This window comes from Apostichopus japonicus, chromosome 19 (genome assembly GCF_037975245.1).
Source record: "Apostichopus japonicus isolate 1M-3 chromosome 19, ASM3797524v1, whole genome shotgun sequence".
Classification (NCBI taxonomy): domain Eukaryota; kingdom Metazoa; phylum Echinodermata; class Holothuroidea; order Aspidochirotida; family Stichopodidae; genus Apostichopus; species Apostichopus japonicus.
The window spans coordinates 26,646,766-26,670,570 of NC_092579.1; the positions used below are offsets into that span (position 1 = coordinate 26,646,766).

The 23,805-nt window shown below is 39.6% G+C and overlaps 2 protein-coding genes across 4 annotated transcripts in view; one reads left to right on the forward strand and one right to left on the reverse strand.

Annotated features, from left to right (window-relative positions):
* LOC139959562 (uncharacterized) overlaps window positions 1-22,748 on the forward strand; it is a 39,938-nt gene extending 17,190 nt beyond the window's left edge. For all 3 annotated transcript variants that reach the window (XM_071957280.1, XM_071957282.1, XM_071957281.1), the window contains exons 7-9: window positions 275-374; window positions 904-937; window positions 4,503-22,748. In XM_071957280.1, the coding sequence (XP_071813381.1) occupies window positions 275-374; window positions 904-937; window positions 4,503-4,655 (287 nt within the window). In that variant the 3' untranslated portion in view covers window positions 4,656-22,748. The remainder of the gene's footprint in view (window positions 1-274; window positions 375-903; window positions 938-4,502) is intronic.
* On the reverse strand, window positions 7,646-8,843 carry LOC139959564 (zinc finger protein 862-like). Its single transcript, XM_071957283.1, has 4 exons — window positions 8,708-8,843; window positions 8,357-8,583; window positions 8,102-8,222; window positions 7,646-7,991 (listed from the first exon to the last, which is right to left on the reverse strand). Exons 1-4 carry the CDS (start codon window positions 8,830-8,832, stop codon window positions 7,646-7,648), a joined length of 819 nt encoding a protein of 272 aa, XP_071813384.1. The 5' UTR covers window positions 8,833-8,843.
* Window positions 22,749-23,805: the final 1,057 nt, after the last annotated feature.

A 23,805-nucleotide genomic window follows, 5' to 3' on the forward strand; every position in this document is an offset into this window, starting at 1 on the left:
TGAGTTTGGGTTGGATGAGTTGAACAATAGTCGACTTACTTTCTGAGAAGCCATGTTAATACAAATGTGTACCTGATAGACCATAACATGAGTTATGTTTTATGAATTAAGTTTGATTACACCATGACATTAAATCGTATTGTTATTGTAGTGCAAGTTTCCATGGTGAAAAAAAAACGGCAAAAAAAGGTTCCAATGTAATATGGTCAATATTTGTCAGTTCGTTTGGAAATGTTGAAGTGTAACATTATGTTCCTGTTCAACATATACACAGGAATTGGCAATGAAGATGGAACCAGTATCGTCGTGCAATACCAACATGATATCAACAAGCTGCAAGCATCAGTTAAGGAGACTCTATCACAGTGCAATAGGTGAGTGAAGCTGCTATGTACCCAGACATCCAGTCGGGTCGAGATGTTGGTTGCAGCCAGGAATATTTTGAAGCAAAGTTTGAAAGATTTGCTATGTGGGGTTAATAATGTTGAAAGAAATGTGTACCATTATGAATGATGTATTTTTCTTTCCCCAAATTTTTATAAGGAGTGTAGCTAATGTAGTATCATCCTCTGATATACAAAGCTGTAAAGTTGTGAGAACTCTCTTTATGCCACTTTCGGCTCTGTGACAATAGCTGTACAGTCTGCCCGATGTTAATCAACAAATTTAGCCGGCTAGCATTTTATTTATGCTTAAGTGTATTGAATCAGGTTACCAGGAGCATTAATGTGCTTACTGTTAGCATTATGTAATATCTTGTTAGGATTGCGAAATGCCAACAAGAACTTACAAAGGTCATAAATTTAGATTTACACAGATATTTGATCAGAGCATATATATTGCTTCTTTCATTTTTACAGTTTTCCACAAAACTTACATTTGCTTACTTTTTCTTTTTCTCAGACTAAAGATGGAAACAGAGACTACTTCGGACTTGGTAGGAAAATGTTTAAAAAGCTTTAAGTAGACACAAACCCAACCATTTGCTATAGTACTGTGTAATAGAGATAACTGTCTTGAACAAACAGTCAAAGGAAACTGTTAATTCCATTTGGGAGATACCATGGAACTAAAAGAAAGAAGGGGTGAAGACTTGGTGAAGTCTAAATATGACATCCAGCCACATGTGCTTTATAAAATGGGTTTCAGATTGTAGTAGTGTCACAATGACATAGATTTCCAAAACGACAGGCTCCCAGACATGAAGTTTGAACTAACGTATCTCTCAAATAGAGTCGATTATTATTGTCAGCTGTTTAGGGGAAGCTGTTATTTTGCAAAGGTCTGTCATATCAGCTAAAGTTTATGGTAGGGTTTGTGTCTACTTAAAGTGATCAAAGTCTGATATTTTTAAGAGAGACGAATGAAACAGAAGAGAAGAGGAGAGAGGTTGGGGAGGACTGATAGTGTATTCAGCCTTTTTTTAATTTTGTACATTTGTCTCAGCTTGTATTCGTTATTTACAATTATCTTGCCTGTGGTTTGAACCAGGAAGAAGTAACCTGTTGCGTATAACTTGCCTGAACTTTAATTCCTATTTAATATTTTATAATGTGATTTATTAGACGTAATAGTTGTGTTATAACGACCATGTGTGAAATAATAAGGTAAGACAAGACATTACCATATTGAAATCTCTTGATTAGCTGTGTGTGTACTTGAAATTGTAGAATTTGTAAAGGGTTTTGAAAGTCAAAGTTGAGACTTTATTAGTATAGTACAGAGGATTTAGCCAGATAGTCAACCATTCAGTTGCCATCTGCTGCATAGCTTTGTCCCTGTGCAGAGATCTGTAGTACTGATAGTCCCTCATTTGATTTGAAATTAAACATGTGCATATCCACAAAAGCCACTATGTGTTTTTTATCAACACAAGAGTTTGTAAACATGGAAATTGGAAAAGATAAGTATCAAGGGAACATTTGACTAATTTTGGGTATCGATGATATTATTTTTTTTATTCTCCGTTTATTGCAACTGTACAATAATATGCAAATAACGTATCCATTTCAAAAATAGCAGAAATTAAATAACAATGAAGTTGAGCATTACCATACAGTATAATTTCGATTAACGTGGCGGATAGAAAACAAATAAATATAATAAGAACAACTTGGTTTCGATGATAATCGTTACCTTTGCATTCATGATGGTGTATGTGTGTGTGACGCCCAGCTTGTAAACATGATATCTCACAAAGGGAAGGTTGGTGGGCCAACTTCATATTTGGTGTGTACAAGTACCACAATAAGTACAAGAAGCCTATTGTTTTTGGTGGAGGTCAAAGGTCATTTGGGGTCGACGGGTTGAACTGAAAAAATTGTAAACTCGATATCTTGAGGGAAGCATGGGCAGACCTCATGTTTGCTGTGTAAAAGTACCACATTGAGTGCAAGAAGCTTATTGTTTTTGGTGGAGGTCATTTGGGGTCATCAGAGGTCAAATTGTGAAAACCTTGTAAACATGATATCTCAATATGGAAGCTTGGGCAGTTCTCATATTTTGTATGAAGGTGTAAATAAATAAAAGAAGCCTATTGATTTGGTGGAGCTCCTTTTGGGGACAACAGGTCAAACTGTGAAAGCCTTGTAAACATGATATTGGACAGATCCCAAAATTTTCCAATGAAAATAATCTCATAACAGACAACAGAATTTACCATAAACTTTCTTGAGCAAACTAATGCATAAATAATGCATAAATTTGTAATTGGTTGTACCGTAGGCGATTAGACATTTCTGATCGGCTTGGTTCAAGTCCAGGGTGAGTGCTTGCTGCAAAAGGACTTCGCCAGCACCCCTCCCCCTGACAAGGTTCCCAAGCGGCCAGGGGAATTGGCCGGCTCCCCTCCCCCTGACAAGGTTCTCAAGCGGCCAGGGGAATTGGCCGGCTCCCCTCCCCCTGACATGGTTCTCAAGCGGCCAGGGGAATTGGCTGGCACCCCTTCCCCCTGACAAGGTTCCAAGCGGACAAGGGAATTGGCCGGCACCCCTCCCCCTGACAAGGTTCCCAATGAATCAACTTCGTTTCTTACCTTTATACTTCCACGCCCTCCAAAAAACAGAAAAGTAAAAGGCTTTGGCTGGACTTGAAGCATTGACATGCATCCACTGGGGTTTGAACCCAAGACAAGGAGTTTGTCTTGCTCTCCAGGTACAGACACTAACCACTGCGCCACTGTAACTGTTGAGAAATAATGCTTGTTTGTAATATTTAAAGTTCATGATGGAAAGAAAGAGTTATAAGAATAGAAAGAGGAAAACTGCCTTCACTGGGTTTTGAACCAAAGACAAGGAGTTTGTCTTGCTCTCCAGGCACAGAGCACTACCACTGCACCACTGTAACTGTTGAGAAATAATGCTCATTTCTCATATTTAAAGTTCATGATGGAAAGAAAGAGGTATAAGAATAGAAAAAGAAAAACTGCCTTCACTGGGGTTTGAACCCTAGACATAGAGCTCTTTAGGTACAGACACTTACCACTACACCACTGTTTCTGTTGAGAAATAATGCTTGTGTCTAATATTTGAACCTAACAATGTAAGGAGACTTAAAAAAAAATACAAAAAAAAGTTGGCTTTGTGATTCCTTGCCATATGGCTATGCTCACAATTTCAAATAATTGAGGCAACTTTTCCAAGCGAAAAAGTAGTGAGAGATATTGGAAACTCTGGATACGATTTGTGAGGAGAACCAGGATAGACTTCATCACACCAGGGGTTTCTCAGGACAAGAATGTTACAGATCCTGCTCTTTGGTTTCGATGATAATCAAAACCTTTGTAGTCATACAGGCGGATGAGTGTGTGTGTGACACATTGCTTGTAAACATGATATCTCAAGAATGGAAAATTGGACCAATTTCATATTTGGTGTGTAGGAATACCACATTGAGTAGAAGAACCCTATTGTTTTCGGGGAGGTCAAATGTCATTTGGGGCCACCAGAGGTCAAATTGTGAAAACATGTAAACACGATATCTCATGAAGGAAAGCTTGGACTAATATTATATTTAGTATGTAGTTGTGACACGTTGAGTTCAAAATCCTTATTATTTTAGGTGGAAGATCAAAGGTCATTTGGCATTACCAGGGGTCAAATTGTGGAAATCTTGTTATACTTGGCATGTGCATGAATCATATTGAGAACGAAGTGTATAGTTTAATGTGGAGGTTAAAGGTCATCTGAGGTTACCAGATGTCAAACACTGAAAACCTTGTAAACACTATATCTCAAGTTAGGAAGCATGGAGAATTTTTTATAAGTGGCATGCGGATGCATTATATTAAATAGAAAAACTCAATTGCTTTTGGGTAGAGGTCAAAGGTCATCTGGGTCACCAGCAGTCTGGAAACCATTTAAACATGATACCAGTATCTCATGGTAGATATCAGGACAATTTTATGATAATAGCTGTTTCTGGTGAATAAGCAGATGTCTATTGCCATGAACTGAGTACTCAAAACTTCTTACATTCTGATTTAACTATATATTTTGTTGCAGACGGGGCTAAGAGCCTATCTCAGAGAGAAGGAGAGGATCATAAGGCGAATCAGAGAAAGAAGAGAGAGGTGCCTGGAGGAGTTAGAAGAACTGGAAGAAGAGTTTGGTATCCAGGTTACCATAGTAACTCAGGAGAGTAAGAAAGGTGTGTGAAAAGATGGTGAGGTGAGACATGTCTGCAGCCTGGTGTGTGACCTTACAGAAATCATTTCCGGGTAACTCAGTCTTTAATAGATGATGTGATTCTCGCCTGGTTCAGTATTTAGAGTTTGAACCGTACAAACGAGTTAATTACCAATTGTACCCTACCATATTAGTGTACAGAGTGTACCACGGTAGAATTCATAGGTGAAGCTACATGCCAAACAGCTCTATGAAATACCTCAGGATATTGTCAGTTCTTGTTAAAATGTGGAAGTTTCTTCCACTGCAATTACCAGAAGTGTCTCATGCCTACCGATGCTCTCGTCCTATACGCTTGTGTTTCATGTACTAGTTACATACCAGTAGTTGTATGCTCTTGTAGCGGGAGGACGTCCTCATCTAATCTATGTACAGTGCTAAGCATCGGCTCCGCTTTTGATATTTGTCTGTAGACAGACTTTCGTCCTAGTTGAGATATGGCACGCTGTACTGTTTGATAAAAAATGCTACATTGGGCACACTTCAGCCATTCATGAAAGCCCCACAGTGTGTACACTAACACTGTTAACTGAATACAAAGGAGCCAAGACCTCCATTGTTCCCTGCCTTGCAGTAGCATAAGAAAGGTTCAGAACTTCCACCCAGGGGACATTTGTCTTTGGAGGTGGTGGGTTGTCTGCACCAAGTTACTGGGTTAGGCACATGATCATGCACCTTGTGACGTATCAAAACTGACTCGCTTCTCTTACAATTACAAGGATGAAGTTTAGATACACAAAAGCTTGTATATGGTTATAAACAATTAATGTATTTACAATTTAAAACAATCAAAATAAAGAAATAGAGAATAATATCGAGAAAATTATTATATAATAAAAATCGTCATTTTAACATTAAACTAACTAAATCAATAAGTTTCATTGCGGTTTGGACTTGAGACTACAAGGGGGGGGGGGGGTTCACTTCTCGCCCCAAACCTGATCGACCAGCTGCCCGGTCTGTGGTTAGAATGGGAAGAGGAATAGCAAAAACCCTCATCCAGGGGGGAAGAAAAAATCCCACTTTGTGAGGACATGCAATAGTCTGATGGTGTTACTGGTGAAGCGAGTAGGGCATTGCTTAATCATAAAATACAGTGACTATTGCGGTCGTGACTCGGAGAGGTATTATGTTTTGTGTCAGCTAGGTGCTAGATTCCAGTCATTAATTCAGATAATGGCAGTTGCGTGGTGATCATGAATAATTGTGTCATTAAAATTGGGAGTAAAGTACAACAGGTTGGAGTTTATAAAATTATCAGTGTAGTGTTTGAAGGCACTGTCATGATTTGGACCTGTAGTTATATCAAAGATATGCTAATGACGATCTTAACGAGGAGATCAATTTGATTATGGGTGAACAATTCGTTTACTGTCAATGAGATAGCTGGTTTAATTACCAGGGTCTGGATCTTGGCTTGGCTTTAAAGAGACATTTTTATTTTCTTCCAAAAAACTTGCGGATCTATCTTGCTTGAGTGGTCTAAAACTTATTGGTTGCCTGCTGAAGAATAAGATAAATTCTTTCTTTCTTAATTAATTAATCAATTAATTTATTGTCTTTAATCTGAGGTCTTTGCTAATGCAGAAGTCTCTCCTTAGCTTTTTTTTTGGCTTTGATGAGTAGAATATTATTTATCAGAGACTTTCCTCTTTTCGCTTTTTGAGAGGTCCATTTTGGTTATAGACTGCACAGGAGAGATTTGTAGAAATAGCATCCAGTTTATCCGTGGAGTCAATGTTTTCAGAATCAGGGTCGGTCATTATTTTGTCAATGTCAGTCTTAGAACTTGTCCAATTGGTATTCTCTGGCGAACGGTGGTGTTTGTGAGTGGATAACATTGGTCTTTGAGCAAAGAATAGTAATAGAAATAATGCGGAAGTCACTAAAGTCATCTGTTACATCTGGTGATAATAATGATGATAATATATATATTTATGTACTGCTTGACATTAAACATATCTCGAAGCACCTTTACATGGGACGAGAGTAAAATCTTAAGAATTAAAAATATACAATAAATAAATAAGATTAAATAAAAGGAATAAAGCAGTCTCAGCATAATCAGAAATTTAATCAATAAATTAATGAAACTTATGAAAAAATAAGGTTAAGACTAATAAATAAAAATATGTATTTGTAAAGTGCTTTAGATAAAAACGAATATCTCAAAGCACTTTAACATGTATCTGGAGTAATATCTCAAGAAGAACAAGTGTATGATACATACAGAGTAATAAGAGGAATAAAGTGGACAAAGCAAAATCAGAAGAAACATCAATCAATAAATTAACGAAACTAACGTAAACAAGTTTGCCACAAATAAAACCAAGGTCAGCCATGAAAAGCGCATAATATATTGTAAATAAATAATTGCCTATTCGAGCATATGTTAGGGATGTTCCACCCTTTTGGGTTCGATTAGAGGTTATAATCCCCAGTGTCCCATCAGTATGAAGACAGATGAACACTCTAAAGGCTGTACTGTTATTCTGCCAGGTGTGGCCTCATAACACTGATTGCCATATCGTGGTGCCCCTTGGTGGTACTGGTGGTGTAGGCGTCCCCTTGGGGTCTCTTTTTGAGGTGGGAGGTGCTTCCTCATTTATTCTTGTATTATATTAATGTGTGTGTTCCATTCTGGGTCTGACATTACATTAAAGATACATTTCATTCAACTTCATCACTTTATTTACAACATCTTCTAACTTAGAGCCCCATATTGAAGACAGGGAACTTGGCAAATTAGTCTAAGACATAGCAGTAAAGATAAGGCACAAAACGGAAAAAAGCTGTGAAAAAACAACAAATCAGAGTTATTTGCAGCTTACAACAAAAATGTCATTAACCATAAACGACATTCCCTCTCAGTTCCCTTCCCCTTCCGTTCTTATGTACAGGTATTATTAATTATGTTCATCCCTCGCTCTCATCATTGCTCAAGAACCTCATCATCACTTTCAGTGTCCCCACTGGTGAGCTGCTGCCTGCTGCCATATCACAGTTGAAAGGGGCGGCGTGCTCGTCTGGCACTGCTGTTCCAGTAATGGATAGGGGTCAAAGGGGTCAAATTCTGATTCTCTGGGACTTTCTAGAAATATTCTTAATAAGCTGGTGAGGGTACTGCTGGAGAGCCTGTTCATCAAATCTGTCTTTATCCTCTTCATCTGACTAAACCCTCTTTCACATTCCACAGAGTGAGAAGGAATTGTTAGTAGGAGGCCCACCAAGAACAGTAAGTTGGGGCCATCCTCTCTGAACCTGTTGTTTACCTGATCCAAAGTTGTGGTGTGTACTGGTTTGAAGCTGTGTGAAGAGGTAAAATGAGAATGCATATTAATGTATGGTTAAGCTCAAATCATCTATGGGTAGAACTTGTCCTTTTTTGAAAGTGATGGATGATTAATGATACATACTGATTGTAAATACTGCTCCTGATTCCAGCCCATTCAACCTCAACCATGCCAGGATTTCCACAATTCTGGAGCATTATACCGTGATAGTCCACGAGGAGAGCCAATTCTTCATTGCCAAAATCTAAAATTAAACAAAGCAGTTTTGTGATGGTTAAAGTATCAAAGTTACATTCTATCTAATAAGTCCAAATTTTTAAAGAGATTGAAATTATCTTTTAGACATGAACTTATCTGATGCTAAAATAAAAAGCTTACCCTCTTCCTCCACTATGGGCCACAACTTGAAGTCGATAATCTTGGCCATAGCTGCTACTTGTGGTTCATTGTGGGCAACATCAAATCTGTTTGAAATGCACTCTTGCAATCTTGTTGCTACTGAGTCAATCACACAATTTTCCATAACTGGTCCATCCAATTCAATGCCATGGAATTGTCCATCTTCACCCACTTTGCGTCTAAATTCTCTGAGAGTCGGCCCAAGGCTACCAATTGCGGACAACAAAAAAATGATGCTGTGTTCTCACTTAATGGCCAAAAATATTTGAAAATATTTTTATTTATAGTTACAAGCATTACATATTCTTTTTGGATAATCTATATGCTTACTGTGTGGGTACCTTGCTGATTGATGCTACAGTGTCTTTGACCAGCTTTGGCAGCTGTGCATAGCTGAGGTCTGCTTTTTGAAAGAGCAATGACAATCTTGCCAGTATGTTCACAATGTCAACCATGAAGTGGATGAAGTCAACAAAGGTTTTGGAATGGAGAAGCTTGATAAAGCCTGCACTTTTCCCTCTTGAGTCCTTGTGGTAAAAAGGACCGCTGTGACAACATCATGTACATGCATTGCATTACATGTTAATGCATCAATGTTACATGCATTAACAGACTGAATCTTTCTGGTGTGTCATCAGAACTACACAGCTGAAGTAGCTGTTGTCTATGGCCTCTAAGCTAGTGCTAAAATATAACAAAACATAATAAAAGAATGCATGTCAGTTAGGTTAGAGAAGCAATGAACAATATACTTTAATTAGTAAATTAATAATAATCATGTTTCCTCCTTCAAAATGGTATGCTCTTGTGAGGGAGCATGGGATTTATCTGAGCATGCATTTCCCCACAAATGCTGCTCGCACTCTCATTAAATCATCCTCTGCAAAGACATAATGAGTCATTGATTGGGGAGCTAGATCTGGTGGCCGGACCGCTGTGACAACATCATGTAGCGGATGATAGAACACTTCTGATTTGAACTCAAGAGTAGGCGGTTTTCATGGTGCAGTCCATAACCTTCACTGACTGACCACCCAGAGCTATCGCGCCATCGGCATCTCTCTTGCCGTGTGTGCATAAAAATCCAGCAGTTTAGCCAGTGTGTCTGGGCTGACTGAGTCTCTTCTTTTCTTCCGGTAGTCTATGGCTTGTGTGCGGGCCTGGACTGCTTAAAAAGGCCCAGCTGAGCCCCAACTGGCATCTAGCAGTTGTTTTCTTTATCCTTCGCTTGATACAGACCGACCTGTACAGAAGACGCCTCAACTGAATGTCCCGATTCTTTCTGCTATTTCAGATGTCATCGAGGACTACTTTCAACGAAGTTTACTCCAGAAAATCTATCCTCTTCCTACTGCTAGGGCTAGGGATACCTTTCCCTCTGAGTGCTGCTCTTTTCCGCGGAGTGGACTTCCGAATCATACCATCAAGTACTTCAGCAAATTGATCTGGACACTTCGGCGCCACTGTCCACGATCGTGATAGTGCTTTCCTCTGAGCTGCATTGGTCTTAGAAGATGCTGGTTCAGCAGATGGTGTTGTTTGTTGTGTCATTAAGGCATGTCGTTGTCGCCGCTGTTCATTTATTCGCCTTTTCTTCTGGCTCGACAGTGAGCGTCTGTACTGCCTTTGATACTCCCGCCATTTTTCCTGCTGCTGGGTTGTGCCAGAGCGAGTTTTCTTTTTTGATGCTGTAGTCGGAGCAAGACCATCATCTTTCCTCCGCTGCCTCATTCTCTGCATCCTTATTCTGGCATTCTCTCTATCCTTTGCCTCTTGTTCCTCCTCACTGCGATGCATCCTGTAAATTTATTGAACGCAATGTTTCTCTTTCACGGAACTGCTTATACTTTGTGGGACTGCTCTTCAACCTTTTTAATCTGTTCTTTTGGGCGTGTGCATTCCTAATACATTTCTCTCTGCTTTTACTTGTGCATATATTATCCTTGGAACTGCCCAATTACCAGTAAGTTCCAAATGGGTACACACATCACATTATGCAAATAAGGCTCCTTCATGACACACATCACATTATGCAAATAAGGCTCCTTCATGAAATGGTAATAAACATGTCGCTGATAGGCAAATTTTTCTGGACAACAATCTTTTTGCAATCCTGTACAAAAAGCATTTATACTCACCTTCATCTCTGTCATCAATCACTTTCAATTTAACTGCATTATCTTCCATCTGCTCTTCTTCTCTACCACCCTCAATGTCCACCCAGTCATCAAAGTCTTTATCAAAGACCTGAAGCCGAAATTTCTTTATCCCAAATTGAGATTTGATTTCTGGTTCTACATCACTTGCACAACATAAGAAAACCCTTTTCCTGGATCCATAAGTTACGTGGTACCGTTTAAGTGCTTCACTGAAGACACAAATATAAAGAAGTAGCAGTGGAACATGAAGCCTCACTCTGCTCAATTTGATCCAGAACATTCTTACTGGATTCTTTGCTGTTTCTGAGTTTCATTGTTCTCAATCATGTACCGAACTGTACAGGGACTTTTGAAGCAGTTCTGATATAAAAAAAAGCATAAAGTTAGTTAGTTACTTAATGTTTAAAAACATGCGTTTATATAGTGTCTACAAGATTAAGGACGGTAGAAGTGATCCCCCTTAGTCACCCCTTACAAAATAAAAATAACCCGTACAATATTTATGGATTATTTCACTGTCTAGAGTGAGGTTATCTATAGAATAATCAATGCTCGGGTTTAATGCAAGCGATGCACGAGGACAAAGCCCAAGTGCATCCTAACACTGCTGAGAGATGTGACACCTCTGCACATAGGCTGTTGTGGGAAATGTCAAATGGATATGTATTTATACATTTGGTTTCTTGCCAGGACGTTTTGGATTCTGACGGCTCTTCCCTTTGCTGTCGTGGGTGGCATTGTGCGTAGGATGCCATATGCTGGTGCCCCTGCCTTACTGTTGGTGTAGGCACCTGACATTTCTGCCTCCCATTGTGCTCCTTCTTGGGGTTTGCTTTATATATGTAATTACATATAGAAGTCATTGTAATGTAAGAATTGCCTTCATTGGATTACATTTACCAGGATGGTAGACCTTGACCTCCCCTCTTTTGTCAGCCATTTGCCTAACTTGAGCCTAAGTACTACTACACATTGTACACTAATTTTACAACTTCTGATTGAAAATTATCATTTAAGGTACTGTACGTTGGTAATGTCAGCATCCATAAAGTTTAAATTTAAATTTTAAAACAGATGTTGATAATTTATAATAACAAGCTTTAAACAACAGATCAACTTGGAGGCATTGGAAACTTGAAAACTTTCCTTATCTCTGCCAATGAAAATAACTTGAATTTGTTTCTACCAAAATAATATTCTTGCCTCTGGCTAAAAAATGGCCTCTTCCTCTGAGGCCTCCTCTGCCCCGACGAGAACTCTCCCCATACTTGGGCATTACTTTGGCAGCCATTTTATTAGCATCTACAATATCCTTGAGCTCTTTAAAGATGTCATCTCCAATCAAAAACTTAGTCACTGGTACATTTTGGGAGCACAAGGTTGCAATTTCCCGACTAAGATCTGTTTTGATTAGCTCTATCAATATGACTTGATATTCATGTAAGGGCTCAATGGCTGTATTTGAATTACATATCAATTTACTAACTATACTTAACAAGAAACAATTTAATAAATCTCAATGATGGTTAATTAAATCTTGCAATCAAATAACTTGAAGAATGCAATTTTTAAGTCTCCAAATCCAAATTGTGTTGCTTCAGAAAACAAGCAAGTAAATTTTAGAAATGTAATAATACAATATAATAACAATATAATACCATATGCTGGTGCCCCTGGCTTACTGATGGTGTAGGCACCTGTCCACTCTCTGCTTCCCCTTGTGCCACTCGTTGTGGCTGAGGTGTGCTTCCCAAATGTTTCTTTATGCCATCAGCCCATCCACTCCTGATCTGACATAATGGCATGCTTGCCAGTTCCAGATTACTGTGTTAGGCTAAGCCTATTCTAAATCTAAACTAGGTGCTGCTAATTCTTCATCAAATTTGAGTGATACTGTACACATTAACCTTTCATTAAGCTATCACTGTATCACTCAAGCCAGCAATGAGGGTGGTCACCATGCAAATGCCATCAAAACCTGCAAGACTTCCTACTGTTGTTGACACTGCGTGATTCTGCTGAGAGATGGGACACCTCTGCACATAGGCTGTTGTGGCCTATGTGGGAAATGTCAAATGAATTTGTACTTATATATTGGTTTCTTGCCAGGACTTTTTGGATTCTGACGGCTCTTCCCTTTGCAGCCGTAGGATGCCATATGCTGGTGCCCCTCCGCGTCATGGGGCTCTATGTCGTAGCGGGCGTCAGGGGGACCCAGAAAGTAGTCCCAGTGTCAGGAAAGTGGTCCGGCTAGGGAACTAATTGCGATTTTGACAGGCCTTTTGGAAAACACATAAAAACTGTAAATACATTGGTTATTACAACTCGGGCGGGCCTCTTTTAAAGACATGGGTGATCGCCGCCCATGGGTTAAGAGGGCTGTCCAGATCACCTGTTGGGGTCTGGTGGCAAAGCCCCTGGAAGCCAAGCGATTTGGTGCACTCAATAATAATATAATATAATAAGTTTCACTAGAACAAAGGCAGGTTAAACAATTAAAAGCTGAATAATGTTCAAGCAATAGAGGACAGAGTTTCGTCAATAGGTAATACATCATCCCAAGTCTTTCCCAACACACCAGAAATGGGATCTTTTCTAAAACCTTCCAAATGCATGTTTTCTAGCATTGTTCATGCTCACAAATTCTCTCGCTACCAATGTAATATCAATGTCTTCCATACGATGTTTGTGTTCATTGCACACGGCAACCCAGTTTAATCTCCCCCTAGTCAGTGTACTCCTCAGCCAGTTTTTATACGTCTGAGGTCACTGAATGAGCGTTCTGCCTCACATGAGGACACAGGGCAAACCGGTAGCAGTCTTAGAAGCTGCACAACCTGTGGAAAAAGGGATCTCATTTCTGGTGACATTCCACATAGAGATGCGCGAACATCAAATAATGTATTTGGCTTGAAATTCTTAATGAATATCTTAAGTTGAGTGTCCAGTGTCTCATAATTAAGTTCAGAATACATATCAACCAGGTCTTTGTCCATCTCATGTTTAATGTCTTGCATGCATTCATACACCCCCCAAGCCATTATCAGATGTTCTGCTAAATCTCTCCCTAATCTGGGTCATGGCTATATCAACAACAGCAAAACAACTCGTCCTATAGTGAGCCTCTGCATTCTCAGCTTGGTGGCTCGGAGCTGGTCCAGACAGTCGCTTTGAGGGTGCCCTGACTCGAGGTAACTTCAGAGGTTTAAGCCCATACTCTGTTATCCTCGCCTCTGTTTCCGAGAAGATCGCAGTGAACGAATCCTCAGTTCGGAGATACTGGTACGTTGCCATTACCAGTTCTGAACATTCCATTATACCGGATATCGACTGTTTTTGAGCCTGCATTATCTTGTTTAGTTGCTCCAGTGGTGCTACAATAGTGGCAGCTACTGAAAGTCCCAAGTAAGTCCTTCCGGATAAGGTCTTCTCATAGAGACTAAGTGCTCTGACTGCTGTGTTGGACCTGTCCGACTGTCCCATTTCAAGCAAACTTTCCAATATAGCTGGGTACTGACTTACAGCAGATGTAATATAATAGCCTTGCGCCTACAAAGAAACCGTGTTGGACATAATAGTTTTAAAGTTGCTGGACTTGGAGATGCTTGTTCATGGTCAGTGGCAATGTGCTGAAACTTTGTCGTGTATTTGCCACTTTGCATGTAAAGTTTGCCAAGTTCATTCAGCCAGTCAAGAGCATCCCTCACAAAAATGTCAGCTGCACATGTGCGTTCAGCAACCAAATTAAGTATATGTGCGGGCAGTGCGGCACATCTGAAATGAAGGGCTAGCGGACATATTTCCCGGATCAGTGCTTGTGCCCCATTGTACTTTCCGTCCATGTTGACTGCGCCGTCGTAGGTTTGGCCACGAAGGTTATCCTTGTTGATTCCTAGTCTCAGCATGACATCGAATATCATAGATGAAATTGCTCTGCCAGTGGTTTTCTTCTAGCTTATGAAACCCAATGAACCCCTTTTGTTCTTGGAGGAAATCATCCACGTAGCGTATGCACACATTCCTGTTCAACACCACTTATATCTTGCGTGCCATCGACAATAACTGCAAATATTACAGATCGACTGATATTTTCAATGATGGTCTGTAGTATCTGGTGGGCAAAAAGTTGATGCATATCTTCTACACACTGGTGGTGGGTCACGTTTGTGTCTTGTTCTAGCCAATCTTTCAGTTCCTGGTCTTCCATCGCTTGCATCAGGAGTAACTGGTTGAGTTGCCCTCCTTTACTTCGTGTCCACGGTGTGCAAGACCTTGCCTTAGTAGGAAACGTACAGCTCGAACAATCTTTAAAAGGCACCTCCAGTTCTGTTCTTGCTGCTGTTTTGTGGATGGATTGAATCATGCTTAGGACTTTCTCTGCAAACTCACCAAATGTAGAAGCATCACAATTAACAAGTTGCTGTAACACAGCCATTGCATCAAATATCCAAACAGGATTCTTTTCAGCTACACTTTTGACTTCCACTGGTGCATGGTCCTTTTCTAGGAGTTGGAGAAGTTTTGACTTGCATGTCTTTACCAAACATCCTCCAGGTGTGGCGAGGGAATACGGATAGGTTCCAAGAGTGTAGGTGAACATATCCTGAAGATTGACTTTCCGTTGGAGCTTGTTATTGATGACCAATATCTAGCTGAAGAGATTGCGATCTTCCTGGACATTAACTTTGGGAGACACTTTTTACCACTTTCTTTATGCTGTTGAAAGTTTTCAATTTCGAAAGCTTCGGTGTAGAATAAAAGTCTGTATTGTTTGTCAAGAGCCTATGCATTAACAAATTTTAAAAACCTTTCCTCATCAATGGCTTTCGCACTCAACAAATGAACTTCTGGAGGAGGGACATATCCTGCTGTAAGATGCATTAATTGGTTGCAATCTTCAGTGAACGGATTTGCAAAACCTGCAATGGTATCCGTCACTCTTGAGACATCTTCCTCATCCCTCTGAACTTGTCGACTTAGGTCCTTATATGATGCCAGACGGAGCTGTCATTTAGTCCTGCCAGTTCTCCGCATTTGGCCACATTTTGGCCACTGCAGTCCATCACCAATATCCATCATACTCCTCGTAAAATTTGAGCAGCATGGTAGAGATCTTTTGTCTCCTCTACTTGTATTCTTTGTCCTGGAATTGTTGATCTCATTTCAGTACAATCTGCACCTTCGCTCATTGAACTTGAATCCATAATTTTTTCCAGCAAAGCTCCCTTTGGAAGAAAGTCTGAGTAAATCAACTCACATCTGTTTCTTTTTTGGGGGCGCCAAAATGTGATTTTGGGCCCAAACCTTGCAAGCAGTATTTTTTCAGTTTTTCTGTCCTGAATTTAGCATGAACAAAGCCCATATATTGTTCCATAAGTTTTGACATTTTCAAAACTTCCCCCCTTCACTATGACTGTTACTTCCACATACAGAGCATGATCCTCAAAAGCTTCAGCGTCAGTTTGGTGATTTTCTGCTGATTGCTGGTTACTGTAGCTCCATCAACATTTCCATGTGTCCTAACGTATGAGGAATAACAGTTCCTGTAGGTAACAAACTTCAACAGCAATCAAATCTTGATTGGAACAATAACTTTTCATCATTGCTCTGGCTTATCCTCAAGCTTGAGTGTTACTTCCAATTTTTCTTTGTGTGTGATGAAATTGTTCTTTGTCATTCCAATAAAAAAAAATCATCAATTTTTCGGTCAGAATCTAGATCTCTCCCCTGGGATTTGACTACTCTGACTTCTTTTGGTTTTTGCTTTGGTGCATTTTCTTGCTTGCTTCTACAAACTACTGCAAAATGATTCATTTTTCCACAGTTTCTACATGATAGCCCTTTCGCTGGACAATCATGATTCTGAGTCCACGCCCTGCCACATTTAAAACATGACTGTGCCTGCTTCTGAGACTTTTTGTTTCTTAGCTTATTAGAATTTGCAAAAGTTCTTACCGTTTGTAAGTTCTTTTCTGTGTCCGCTGTAAACGACTTCATTTGGTGCATTGTAGCTTGACTTGCACGGCAAATGTCAACAGCTTTCTTTAATGTCAGGTCCTCTTCACGGAGAAGACGTCGACGGATCTGGTCATCACTGACCCCGCACACGATCCTGTCACGAATTAGTCCTTCCGTTGAGGTTCCAAATTCGCAACTTTTCGCTTTGTTACGTAATTCCGTCACGTAATGGTCGATTGTGCCATGTGGATTTTGGTTTCTAGTATTGAATATGTGGCGTTCCCACGTTATGTACTTCCTGAGCGCACAGGACTCCTCAGATTTCTCCATTACTTTATTAAACTGTTTATGTTCATCTCCTGCTTCCTGCCATTGGAATGAGTTGTAGATCTCAACTGCATCCTCCCCGGCAATATGAAGTAATGCTGCGCTCTTTACTTCATCTGTTTTAGCGGCAATACCACTTGCAGAAACAAATAGTAGAAACATTTGCTTCCATTTCCTCCAGTTTTCTGCAAGATTTCCTTGAAGGCTCGACTTGCCTGGTTGTCTCAGCTGATCCATATTTTGTAATTTCCAGTAACAAAAATTAGAAAATTCTTAAAATACGGAAAACTTTTCACTTCTGACACCATGTAATATTCTTGATGATAATTATACAAGAGATGATTCAAAGAGGAGTTGTTATAGCTTTGACTTCTGTATTCAGAGTCTCTCATATACGCACTCATTGTTCTTAACTCCTTCATTCCCAATTGTGATCATATAATTGTCCCCCTGGGGGAAAAATATTTACACATTGTAATTACTTAAAATCTGTTCATTTTTGTCAATAGGGACCCAAGTATTGACAGATAGGTATTGAAATGAGGTTTTAATTTTTATAATTTTTTTTTATAATTGAGATAATTAGATATGTAAATATGCAAATGAGGTTATGATACATACACTGCACTTTTTTTTGCCCATTTGAAATTATTTTGATGAAATCTGCTGGACTTTTGATAGTTTGATGAGTTCAAGACATGTTATTTCATAAGTAAAATATAATTTGATGTTTGAGTGTGAGGAATATGACTGGTTTTTCCACCCTCCCTCCAAACTACTTGACCTACATGGATTATGTAATTCAATGGTAGTCAAGCATAACGGTTAGTCATATATACCAATTGCGCTACGACAGTACATGTATACACAATACATGATACAGTGTGCGTGTCAGTGTGGCTTACCATATCAGGATTTCATCGTCAGAATCTTCTTCCTCTAACGGCTGGATGGTCAAATTGCCCATAAAAAGAAGGTCTAGCGCCTCTTAGAAGTATTTAGCCATGATAATATGTGCTAAATAGTGCTAAATATTACGTGAGTGATAGCATTTACCCTAACTACAGGGAGCATTTCAACTGTGGTTGACCGAAATTCTATTGCATAAAAATGCTTGAGTTGAATTGCTAAGGATTACTCACAAAGTGGAGGCGCTATTGCTAAATTGTTTCTATGTAGAACTGAAGTTCAGTGTGGCGCTTCTGGAGAGCTAAAAATCTTTTCTGTAGGGTGAGGCATTCATGAGAAATATTTTCGGAAAATTGACCGTTTTTTGGCCCTAACATAGACCGAAAAACGTTATTTTTGATATATTTTCCCCAAATACAGAGCCATCTCTCTACATATGCCTGTGAGGCTCCTGATTTGAGTCCTTGTATGTCTTAGCTAGTTGTAGTCGAAAGGGTTAGTTGATTGAAGGTTTTCACTGTTCTCACAATTTCTTTGAAGAAAAAGGTCAAAAACGACCGTTTTTTGAATGTAAACAAATCTTTGAAGACAAAAAAAAAAAGTCCATGTAACCCCTCGGAAAAAGGTTGTTTATTGATGCAGGCTGTCTTATGTGCAAAATAAAGCTATGGGAGCTCGAGTAATGATTTTCTAAAAGCATGTGTTCAAATACGAGCAAGCGGCAATGAATTACTTCTACTAACATGTGTCATATGTCATACACAAACATTCCTAAGAGTGACCACAGCCCCAGGCTTCTTAGGGTAGGTTGGTAGTTACAACAGGACATATTGTGGTTGCTAAAGGGTGGTGTAAAATACAATACTGTAGAATGAGTACAATATGTTACATTTGGGAAAGTATATTTTAGAAAAAAAAAGAGGAAAAAAAAACAATTATGATATAATTTATTGAAAAAATATATAAATATGAAACTCAATCAAACAAGCATCAGCTTTTTCTTCCTGTACGGGACCTCATTTCGGCGTCCAGGGCTTTCGTCACTTGCTTCCAAACCGCTTCATGTTGCTTGAGGGGAGTTTGTAAAATTGAAAACAGGTCTTGGCGCAATTTTGCGAGCTTGTCCTGAGGGAGAGCTGGTTTTCCAATCCCGTTGCAGTTGCGTTCTGCTCTCTCTTCACTTGTAAAGTACAACTAAGCCAATCTTCTCCCAACCTCATTGGGGTTGTTTGCAAAAACAGACAAGGACATCTTAATAGGCTCGGAAACCGGTGACTCGGAAGGGTGTGGTGGTGGTGTGTTTTGGTCCAGCTCTCCCAGAGGCACTCGGACAGGAGTTCTGTCCATTATATTCACTGGGACCGCCTCCAAGGGATCTGGTCTGTTTTTTCTTCATTTCTTTGAATTTTCTTTCTAAGTTGTTATACTTTGAAAGTAGTGTGGTATATCATTTGTTTGATTCTGTAATGAGGTCTGTCAATGTTTTTTCAAGTTCTTTAATTTCCTCTTGGTAGTTTACCTCAACTGGAATTTCTTTGTCCAAAGCCTCTTTGCCAGTTGATCACCCTGTGTTTCTACTTGTTCTTCATTCTGACTTTCCTCAGTTGAAGGTTTATCAGTGCCAATCCAAGATGCTGGCTTTCCAAAGCAGATCATTTTGGCAGCCTGAATAAAGGTAGAAGTCATAAACAAAATGATCGGTATTTTCAGTAAACAAAATGATCGGTATTGTCAGTAAATTATATATATGTAAGGCTGTTAGCCACTGAAAATAAATGTTCTTGATCAGAGAACTCTGGGTTTAGCGTGAAGACCAAACACAGAGTAATACACATACAAAAAATGGAAAACTTAGCTGGATTGGAACAAAAGAAATTATAATAATCAATAACAAACAATATACAGCTGATCTGGGTCCAGTCAAAGAATTACATAAAATAACTTACAGTCGTGAGGTGCGCACCCAAATGTTAAAGTAAATACACTTAATATAAAAGTCTGTTCTGGTGAGGTAGCCTGCTGATGACATCAAGTATTCCACGACATCAGATCTTCCACGACATCAGTATAGTTGAACATAATACAATAAATGGTAGTATGAATGTCTTTAAACAAAAAAGTATACAAATAATGAATGGTTATGAGTGCAATAGTGCAAATATTTCATGAGTTGAAAGATGGAATGTTCCATTCCAAATTATGTTCCATTCCAAATTATGGAATGTTCCATTCCAAATCTTTCAACGAATGAAATATTTGCACTATTGCACTCATAACCATTCATTATTTGTTTTATACCCCCCCCCCCCCGTTCAAAATTGGATGTAGCGCAAGTTCTCCCTGCCACGATTGGCAAAGTAAATCATAATATCTACAAATACCTTGTTCAGGTGTGGAAATGTTGAGTGAATCCAGAATTTTTGTAATGTCCTCTTTGCTAACAGCTCTCTTGTACTTTACGAATCCTTTCCTACTCTTCTTCAACTTTACCAGCCTTATACATACGGTTACTCTCTTTGAACTCCTTCGTAGTCTGAAAGTAACGGTGTAGGCCAAAATGTATAGCCTGCATTGATTTCTTCGCATATAGCGATCCACACTCTTTTCGTAGTCCGGCATAAAACCCAAAAGGAAATTGTCAAGATCTGCTGTGTCATATCTTTCAACTGCCTCCAAATCAGTCCCGGCCATTTTTTCTCATCAGGAAGTGAGCAGACCATGTTGATTAGTAAACGGTTAAAACCTTTCACAGCCTCCATTCCCAGCTGGGTGGTATGGTGTTGTCCTACTCTTCTTTATGCCATACAGGTTTTGTCTTTGTCTACGAGGGCATTCCCTATTAAAATGACCAATTTCATCACCCTGGAAGCATCGTCTTGGCCCTCTATCCATTCTTAGAGAGAATTGGCTCTGGGCTTGTACTGCCTTAATTAACTCCTCAATCTGCTTTTGTTGGGCAATGATTTGAGCGCGTTGCCGCTCTACTAATTCAGCCAGAGGTTTTTCCGCTTTGACTTCCTCCGCAGTTCCATACCTTGTCGTCTTACTAACTTGTTTTGCCATTCCGAACCATTCAAGAGCCTTATGTCTCGCCTCAAAGAAATCCATTTCCCGACCTTTCTAGGTTAACATTCTGCAGTTCCCTTTTTAGCCCTTCATCCCTTGTAGCTTCAGCGAGTCTCCCTTTCAGATTTGTTTCCCTACCGGATTGGAATGACGGATCTTTCAGCACAATACGATCATATAGATCTACCAACTCCAGAGAACATGTCACCAAGTCTTCATCTTCTTTTTGCCGGTACCAGAAGAAATGCTGTTGCAGCTGAGCAATGCTTTCCCCTTCTCCAAAAACCTTAGACAAAAGGCTGAAGATAAGCTCTGGATTCTCCAGTGCAGCATCTCCACGGCCTGCGATTTCTCTCCTGGCTTTTCCCCCCAAGATGATCTACTATGTAGTTGGCCTGCTCCCTTTTTGTCATTCGCCTAGCAGCTATCTGCCCTTTAATATCCCGAATCCACTCTTCAATCCTGGGGTCTGTAGGCCGTTGAGGTCTTTCACGAAACCTTTCTATTCTTCGGTCAGCTGATACGTACACCATACGCTGACCAGGAGATGCAGCACCATCTCCACTAGTTTCACCATCCGATTTGGTAGCTTTCTTCTTTAGAGCCTCAACCTCGGATGCAGCCTTCAAGGATTTTGTCTGTTCCTTCTCTAAGGCCTCTTTCACCGAAACCAGTTCTAGTTTTAGTTGGTCTACCTCTGACATCTTGTCAACTATACCGTTAGTCCAACTTAAATCTCGGGATGGCTTTTGTGTAGACATTGGTACCAACTGTCAGTGGTTTTTCCTCAGCACGTTTGTCAGAGTGTCGTTGACGTGCTGCAGCCTGATGTTTTAGCGTCTCCCCTGCTTTCTTGTGGGCCATCTGGAGGGTTTAATTATGTGCAAAAATCCACTCATCCACTGAATCTGCGGTTTGAGAGTGTGGTTTGATTTAACAAGAAATCTACAGGTAATACAGGCTCCCTACCATACATCAAATAAAATGGGGAAAACCCAGTTGAGGCATGAGGAGTGCAGTTGTAGGCATGCAAAACTCCTGGTAGCTACTCAGACCAGCGTTTCTTCTTAGAGGGTGGAAGTGTTTTCAAAAGATAATGTAGGGTTCTGTTAAAACGTTCTGCTTGGCCATTACCCGCTGGGTAATAAGGAGTAGTTCTCGTTTTGGTAATGTTGTGAATCTGACATAGCTGTTGAATTAACGCTGATTCAAAATTCCTTCCTTGATCAGAGTGCAACCGACGAGGGGCCCCGAAAAGCAAAAAGCAAAAACCAATTGTGGCACTTCTATTTTTCCTACCTTTGTTCTGGCCAGTTCTGCAGCCAGCGCATCTAACTGCTGATGGAGATCCTTAAGAGCCCTGGACGACATACTGCCACCTTCCTTAATTAATCTCGTTTATGCCATATAGTTGTTCTGCATGGATCCCACTTCTGACATCATTTGTGAGCATACTCAGGCAATAAATAAGCAGGAGAGAGTGCTAATTACTACCACTGCTTGCTCTGGTGGCTGAGGGGTTTATTATTTCTTCTCTCACTTAGCATATTCAAGATTATGTCAAATAACTACAAAACAAAAAGGACGGTGCAGCACCTTAAGGTTGTTTCCCTCAACCATGTCTTCAAAGCAGCATCTCCGGTTATAACTCTACATTTGAAACTACAGAGCTTTCATGTTTTTTGTGTTCGTATCTATTATAATGTAGCATGTCCTTGTACAGCAACGAACGCCGAAAAGGACAAATGTACAACCAAAACATGGCTCCCTGTCTGATGCACTACATAAGGCACAACTAAACACTTATATCAGCAATAGTTAAGTGACAAGTCCTAGCTAGTTTAGATAAAGTACGTAATGGTCCCTCAAGCCCAGAAATAAGGCAAGATGGTGAAAAAAGCACAAACAAATAGTTCACACAAGTAGAAAAAATTAGATCACACAACCAGAAAAATTAGATCACACAACCACACAACCAGAAGGGTAAAAATGTTTGCTATATGTTTAAAAAAAGAATAACCTGTGCAAGCTTAACTTGTTAAATTAAGACGAATACAAGCTTTTGAGTGGTCTTGAGACGTGATGCAGATTCACTCTTGTAAGTTTAATCACAGGTTTGAATTGTTTGAGTATATGGACTCAAAATTAGATGTTGATCAAGTACTGCATGAATGTTCATGTATGACCTAATTGCATGTTTGCCTGAATACTGTATGTTGGTAATTATAATAGCAGTGTACTGGGTTCTTAAGTCTGTTATTTTTGTGTATTGCATACACACACAGACATATATCTGCAAAGCAAAGCCGGTGCCGCCCTGATACATACTGTACTTTAAGGATGTATACTTCTCTATTCAAATGAAGGATGTCAAACATAGAAAGCCTACTTCAATTGTCAGTCAGTTATAAAGTAATTCGATGAAACTAGAGCTACAAAATCTTCTGGGTTTTGTACAAACATTATGTAAGCTTGACATATTCATGGATCCACAACCTGGAATGAAACACCTGTTCATGTTTAACACTACTTTCATTGGGCAGAGTACAATGTTAGGATACGATTAAACCACCTTTGTTGGGAAAATAATTCTCCCACCTTGAAATACCCCGTTCTTTCACTCATGTGCCAATATGTGACTGAAAGCCAAACAATACATACTACAGAGGGAGTCCAATCTTTGTCATTAATAATGTCATGATCATCTTCTTCAGTGACATTCAACATGGTTTTAAGCCTACTTCACATTTGAACAGTTCAATGTCAGTACCATGTCATAAGTAGTAATTTGAGGGGGTGGCAGTGGGTAAGTACTTTAGGGCTCAGCAGTGTCCATATAATTGATAGTACTGCAGTAGAGATAGTCCCTATGTGTAGGATGTTGCACCTTCTATACTTTCCAATGTTGTAAAAGGCAAATTCGACCTACAGTATCGTATCTGTTTTGTTTGATAATTGCTATCATGTTGGGTGTTTACATGTAATACTTTTAAAATGTTGGTTGTTTGT

What these genes read in the sequence shown, in the direction of transcription:
- LOC139959564 (XM_071957283.1), bottom strand. Translation starts at nt 8,832, where the DNA reads ATGGTTGACATTGTGAACATACTGGCAAGATTGTCATTGCTCTTTCAA. An exon ending in ATCAGCAAGGTACCCACACA is followed by an intron (nt 8,584 to 8,707) that starts GTAAGCATATAG and finishes CGCAATTGGTAG; the next exon opens with CCTTGGGCCGACTCTCAGAG. An exon ending in GCCCATAGTGGAGGAAGAGG is followed by an intron (nt 8,223 to 8,356) that starts GTAAGCTTTTTA and finishes GTTTAATTTTAG; the next exon opens with ATTTTGGCAATGAAGAATTG.